At 46.9% G+C, this 7,500-nt stretch overlaps 1 protein-coding gene across 1 annotated transcript in view; it reads right to left on the bottom strand.

Moving 5' to 3' along the window:
- Positions 1–7,500, bottom strand: part of rnf220a (ring finger protein 220a) — a gene marked incomplete at its 5' end in the record, with an annotated part of 118,212 nt that overhangs the window by 72,903 nt on the left and 37,809 nt on the right. The window contains 3 exon segments of the mRNA XM_084327639.1: positions 428–557; positions 3,465–3,589; positions 6,958–7,497. Of these exon segments, the coding sequence (XP_084183765.1) occupies positions 428–557; positions 3,465–3,589; positions 6,958–7,497 (795 nt within the window).

Raw genomic sequence — 7,500 nt, 5'->3', positions numbered from 1 at the left:
ACGGCTCCCTAGTCGCACTCAGGACCTATCTGGATTAAAGGTAACATTACTCCAACTGGACATGGTGCGGTGGCCATTACGGCTCCCCACAGTCACACTCAGACCTGTCTGGATTAAAGTAACTACTGTAACCGGACATGGTGTAGCAGCCATTATGGCTCTCCAGTCGCACTTGGGTCCTGTCCGTAGTAAAGCAAACGCCGCTGCGGTTGGACATGGCACAGGGACCATTATGGCTTCCCTGTCACACTCGAGACCCGTCTGATTAAAGTTAAAACTATTGCAACTGGGCATGGACGGTGGACACAGAGCCATGATGGACCTTCTTAGCGAGGTGCTAAGAAAACTTGACCAGCCATCTTGAATTCATACATAGACTCACATGAAGCCTTTCAGACAGTATGCCAGTGTGTGTGTGTGTGTTTACCTCTGAAACCTCCTTCCAGCAGCGTGGTGGCTCTGATCCTCTTCTGCCCCGCCCACTCGTACTCCTCAAAGCCCCGACCATTCTCTCCCTCCATGTCCGCTGAGTCGTCGTCGCCAAACGCACCCTCGCGCTGCACGACCACACCAACACACAACCACACACACCAACACACAGCCGTCAGCATAACACAACACATATCAAAAGGCACTTTTACTATGCTGATTTAGGTGGCCATATTCAAACTAATTTACTCTCAATAAACTGTCAAACAAAATTCATGTGTGCAAAACAGTTTTTTTTTGGTGAAGTGCCCCTTTAACTTTTTACCTATTTAACACTTTGAGGACCGGCCACGAGTTAACTCGGGTTTCGGTGCCATGCGTTGAGGACCAGAGCCACGAGTTAACTTGTGGCAAGTTGTTATTGTTTTATTCCATATTAATAACTGAATCAACATCCCCCATCGACTCTGCAGATCTACCCGCCTCTGTGAAATCGGCGACATGCAATACCGGCCAGATCCTCTTAGGGGCGCCATCGCTCCACTGCAGTATCATTGTGGGCGAATGGGAAAAAATGTCTTTTACCGTCTAGGGGCGTTTCATATTAGCCTGATCCCAAACAAAGGGCCTGCACCGTTGATCACGTTTCGATTAGCAGATTTCAGCCTGGAATAATGGGATTTATGATCGGCCAATGGACATATCGATCTACCAGATGCCGATCGATAAGGGGCGAAATGCTGCTGGCTATCACATGGGCTGACGGTAAGACATTATTAACCTAAATTATAGCCGGATTGGAGCTTGTTGTGAAACGCAAGCAATCGATCAGTGAATGTGGCTACTTGCACGGACACTCTATTGCTAATCAATAATACTAATCGGCGTCCCCCGCCGCCCCCATTTCATCCATAGATGCTCTGGAATAGTCCGGATGATAAGCAGTTTGTTTTATTTCATTTGAATATATACAACAGAAATGCCGTTCAATATAACGTTAGTAGCCTTTAGCGCCATAACTAGCTTCCCAGAAAATATGAGACGAAAAGTGCGATAAACCTTATATTCACGGCGCTATAAAATGACAACCAACCGATGGATTTTTTTTCTTTAAGCCATTATGAAGGGACTGTTTATGCACTCAAGTGACAATGAGAATGGACAGATAGCAATACTATAAAGTATAGATATAGCTGTACAAAGTCACATCGGTTTGTTGACAAACCTTGGTCCTCCAGCACCATATTAGACGGCGCCGGCCCGGTCCTCAAAGTGTTAATGAAGTTATAATTAATAATATAACTATTAAATAACAAATTATAACAGTAACATGTAACACAATATCAAAGATATGATTATTCTGGTAAGTGTTAGTATATCTACCACTACTGGGCTGGTATTAGTCATTACTGTCACAATCGTGCAGTTCTACTACAGGAAGGAAGGTGATTGGTGGAGATACAGGAAGTGAGGTTTTTATTGGTCGAGAGTGAGAGATCTAGAAGGAAGAACGGGGGACAAGAAAATCTCAGCCAATCAGAACTGACCAATCCTAAACTTGTTTATTTCGTTGCTTGATTGAGGAATAAAATAAATTTAAAATAAATAGTTGTGATTGGTTGGTCAAGAAAAGTGGGAGGAGCTTGGGATAGGGGTCAACAGAAGACGCAGTGTGATGGTGGATTCGGTTGGTCCTCGTCAACTGGTAAAGCCACAAGTTTGACATGCAACCAAGTTGTCCATACGAAGTGACAGCGTTCTGATGCACCAGTGAGGTCAGTGTCTGGACCAATCAGATGCAAGGCAGCAGTTTCAGGACCAATCAGATCCAAGGCGGCAGATTCAGAACCAATCAGATCCAAGGCAGCAGATTCAGACATTTTATTCGTGTTGCAGGTGATTTTATCAGCTTTTAGGAATCCCAGCACGTCAACATCATATTTCTGATAATGTAATTCCCTGATGACCTATCAGTGACCTTTCACCTTTTGTGGTGCATACATACTTTATTATGAACATGGAGTATCACAGCCCAACCCCACCGAACGTGGGCCTGAGGTGGGCGGGCGGGCGATCGCTCCTATGTTAACAGGCGTCGCTGTTCACACCGGCCGCTCGCGGGCGGGAGGCACATTTTTCCGCTTAGGTTAGATTCAGAGGCGTGCACCACGCGCATTTTTCACAGAAATACACTCAATATCTGCATTATTACCACACATAGATGTTGTTCAACCAGCTAATATGTCTGTATCTTTCCCAATACAAATAAACCATACTATACTTTTCCAGGAGTACAGTCACACTGATTTCATCACTAAGTCGGACTCTAAGTGTGGACGGCCACGTGCGCCATTCTTGCACGGCGCCCGCGCCTGGTGGGGTCCCGGCATCATGAGACGTCATAAGAAACATGACGTTGACCTGCTGGGATTAATACAAATCACTCAAACCACCTGCAAAGAAAGGTTGAATAACTGTCTGAATCTGCTGCCTTGCATCCGATTGGTCCTGAATCTGCTGCCTTGCATCTGATTGGTCCTGACTTTATGATCTAACTAGCAACCTGGACGCTATCACCTCATATTTACCATTTGGTTACATGATGCATTTACGATGTAACCGGTTGACGAGGACCTGCCAAACCTAGATCTGATTGGCTGTAATGATGTTATCGTCTCCTAGCGACACATGGGAAGACTGGACTACAACTCCAGGAAGAGAGGTTCTGGTCGGTGGACATCTGCAGCAAGACGTGTGATTGGTCTAGGTGAAGTATATCTACAAGATCAGGAGAAATCACTACAGGAAGAAAAACCACCATGACCGCAGGAAACAGACAGGAAGAAAGGGTGTGATTGGTCGATAAAAAGGTAAGGGTGCGACCGGTTCGACATCTAGAAAGGTAGAAAAGAGGCGATTGGTCGACAGCGGCCGACAACTACAGGAAGATAAGCGCCGAGAGGCGGTCCAAGTAGGCTGGACGGGAGGGTTGGCAGGCGGGTTGGGCGGGGCGGGTCGGGACCGGGTTGTTCTACCTGGATCAGGCATTGTTCCACATGTCTACTCATCTCCTCTTCACTGCCCGACAGAGGGGCGTTGCAGAGCGGACATACCTGTCCCCCCTCCTCTGGCTTCCGTCTCTTCATCTTCCCTATGCGGGCTGGAGGGGGAGAGAGAGAGGGGGGGGGGGGAGCGATGGGAGAGGGAAAAGGAGAGATAAGGAGGGAGGGAGGAGAGAAAGGAGGGGGAGAGAGATGGTTAGAAACATTATTTTTGCCTTGACTCATTAAAGGAACACACCAACATTCAGACGAGAAGATAGATACCAGTTTCCTCTCTGTGTGTTCAGTAGAAAGCTATCCGGCTGCAAGCTAGCCTAGCTTAGCACAAATTAATGGAAGCGGATACGGACCACTAGCCTAGCTTAAAGAGCAGCTAGGCTAGCCGGACTGTATTTACTTCCGTTCATTTGTGCAACGCTACACTAGGCTAGCTTGCAGACGGATTTCTACTGAACGCACAGAGAGGAAATTGGTATCTATCTTCTCGTCTGAATGTTGGTGTGTTCCTTCAACATTCAAGATCAAAAAAGATTATTCTACGTAACTACAATATGAATACACTAGCCTGTGCAGATGGAAATGAAAAAATCAAATCAAATCAAAAGCAAATTGTGCATTTATGTGTGACTTATATGAACTAATGACTTGCCGTATTACATCACGTAAATAAAGCCTTGTCACATCCTTAACTGCGTCTACGCAGAGAACAGCTGCTATGTGTGGTGTGTATAATCAGTCTGGGGGCTGCTGTCCTGCCTGTTAACGTCTCGTGTGGCCTGCAGCATACAAGGCAGTGCTTCAAATCTATGGTTCAGACCCTAAAAGGGGTCCCAGCGGACGACTGGTGGGTCCCCACATGACAAGCGAAGCACGGCTGAGAGGATTACTAGTCTCGTCCTGGGTCCCGGGACAGAAGAACACGAGCACAACCGCTGTTATAAAAGGTCGGTTCGTTGATGGTTAACTCAATGTGGGAAGAGCAACACCAGAAACCAGGTTTGAAAACCGACCTAGCTTTCCACTAAGAGCAAGAGAGCTTTCCACACTGAAGATTTATTGGAGGTGTGCAATATACATACACAAAAGAAAATCATAATATATAGCAGTGATTATCAGTGAATAATCAAAGTTTCAATGTAGCAGGTACAGTAAATGAGAGCCATGTGGTCGATTGTTTCGCTGCAAGTTGTCATGATGTCAGATAAGAAATTATTTTCTTTTTTTTATCCACTTTTTCTCCTCCTTTTTCTGTGTTTTTTTCTCCCATCCCAATTTAGTCGTGCCAATTCCCCCCTCCCCCCGTCTTGATCGTTGCTCGCATGTGCCCCCCCACTGGTCGGTCGTAGGGAGGGTTGATAGATACTATCGCATGGCCCCTCCGATACATGCGGAGTCAGCCAGCCACATCTTTCACCTGCCAGCACGGACTCTCATTGGCGAGGTGTAACGTGTGGGAGGCTCACACTAGGGATGCACCGATGCGACTATTTCAGTCCCGATACCGATACCTGGGTTTGGGTATCGGCCAATACCGATCCGATACCCATTGTCCACATTTAAAAATAAAAAAAATTTTAATTGTAAAGGATCACAAGTGTGTTTTTGATTTGTTGTAAACAAAGACAGAAAATAAACTTCATTCATTCAATTAATAAACTGTATGCCTCACTGTCACTGTGTGGAAGAGACTGGGATCATTCTTTTGTGCAAGGCAACATCAGGCTTGACTTAAAACATTACTTTCCTAACTTAGTGTAACAAATTAACACATAGATATAATGTCTGAATGGTTATTTCTTATTTTATTTATAAAAAAAATAAAAATAATAAAAATCCGATATATATATATTTTTTTACGATACCCGATCCAGCTATTTTACTGATATCGGCGGCCGATACCGATACCATATCGGATCGGTGCACTACCCTTGTCATCTCCTGCCCTTGCTGTGCAGGCGCCCTGACCGACCTGTAGAAGTCGCTGTTTACAATGTCGATTACCACCCATCGACTTCCCTCCCGCTGACTCTGCCAATTGAGTCAGTATGACGGCCGGACCAAGCCGGAGGCAACGCCGACAGCCGGATTCGATACCGGTGTCTCTTGCATTGGTGACGAGCGCTTAGACCGCTGTGCCACCCAGCCGCCCCCATAAGAAATTATTTCTAAATTAATTATTATTATTTCTTTTTTTTATCCACTTTTTCGCCTCAATTTTTCTATTTTTCTCTCCATCCCAATTTAGCCGTGCCAACTTCTCCCCTCCCGTCTTGATCGTTGCTCGCATGTGCCCCCCACTGGCCGGTCGTAGGAGGATAGAAGCCCATCAACATGTCCACTCTGATACATGTGGAGGCAGCCAGTCTTATCTTTTCACCTGCCAGCGCGGACTCTCATTGGCGAGGAGTAACGTGTAGGAGGCTCACACTGCCCCTGCCATTTTTCCTGTCTCTGCTGTGCAGGCGCCCTGACCGACCTGTAGAAGTCGCTGTTTACAATGTCGATTACCACCCATCAACTTCCCTCCCGCTAACTCTGCCAATTGAGTCAGTATGACGGCCGGCCCAAGCCGGAGGCAACGCTGACAGTCGGATTCGATACCGGTGTCTCTTGCGTTGGTGACGAGCGCAATGTCCGCTGCGCCACCCAGCCGCCTAATGATTATTATTTCTATAAGGTAGTTCTAATGCTGATGAAGGCACATCTGGGGCGGTAACATGTATTATTATTATTACTTTCTTAAATGCAGCATTTGAAAAGTACTTTACCACAGTTGAACAATTGAATCTCGGAAGCTTTTAGGTCCCGATTATACATCTAAATTAAAACCAAACGACCTCCTCGTTTATTCCTTCATTAAAACTCAGTCAGCAAGGCGGGACACGGGACGTCCTCTCTATCTGCCTCAGGTCTACAGCAGGGCTGACCCCGATTAGTCGAAGTCGACTAGTCGATCTGAAAGGAGCCGTAGTCAACTGCCAACCTTAGTCGAATGCAAAAATATATATATTTAAAAAAAAAATCATTCTTTCCAAAAGCAAAGAGGCCTAGAAGCGTGGCTAACGCTAATGGTGCGCATACCAGCGAGGCTAACTGCCTAAGAAAACACTGAAAAAGGATTTCACCCATCTAATGAACACACTAGACTAGACAAATATCAAGATGTATCCATCAGTGGACCAATTGCATGTTTTCGCAGAGGACAAGGAGCCTCCTTCAGACAGTAAGCACCCCCCCCCCCCCCCACAGCCCAAATGGAGTGATACAAAAATATATTTTTGCATTCAGGGGGTAGTCGACTATCTATCGGCAAATTTCGGCAAATCAAACTCGGACTATCCAAATCCTTAGTCGGAGACAGCCCTAGTCTACAGTCAGGTCCCTCCTCTCTATCTGCCTCAGGTCTACAGTCAGGTCCCTCCTCTCTACCTGCCTCAGGTCTACAGTCAGGTCCCTCCTCTCTTACCTGCCTCAGGTCTACAGTCAGGTCCCCTCCTCTCTATCTGCCTCAGGTCTACAGTCAGGTCCCTCCTCTCTATCTGCCTCAGGTCTACAGTCAGGTCCCTCCTCTCTATCTGCCTCAGGTCTACAGTCAGGTCCCTCCTCTCTATCTGCCTCAGGTCTACAGTCAGGTCCCTCCTCTCTATCTGCCTCAGGTCTACAGTCAGGTCCCTCCTCTCTATCTGCCTCAGGTCTACAGTCAGGTCCCTCCTCTCTATCTGCCTCAGGTCTACAGTCAGGTCCCTCCTCTCTACCTGCCTCAGGTCTACAGTCAGGTCCCTCCTCTCTATCTGCCTCAGGTCTACAGTCAGGTCCCTCCTCTCTACCTGCCTCAGGTCTACAGTCAGGTCCCTCCTCTCTATCTGCCTCAGGTCTACAGTCAGGTCCTCCTCTCTATCTGCCTCAGGTCTACAGTCAGGTCCCTCCCCTCTACCTGCCTCAGGTCTACAGTCAGGTCCCTCCTCTCTATCTGCCTCAGGTCTACAGTCAGGTCCCTCCTCTCTATCTG

This window comes from Notolepis coatsorum, assembly GCF_963971535.1.
Source record: "Notolepis coatsorum genome assembly, chromosome: 13".
Classification (NCBI taxonomy): domain Eukaryota; kingdom Metazoa; phylum Chordata; class Actinopteri; order Aulopiformes; family Paralepididae; genus Notolepis; species Notolepis coatsorum.
This window is presented reverse-complemented; position numbering and strand designations above follow the sequence as displayed.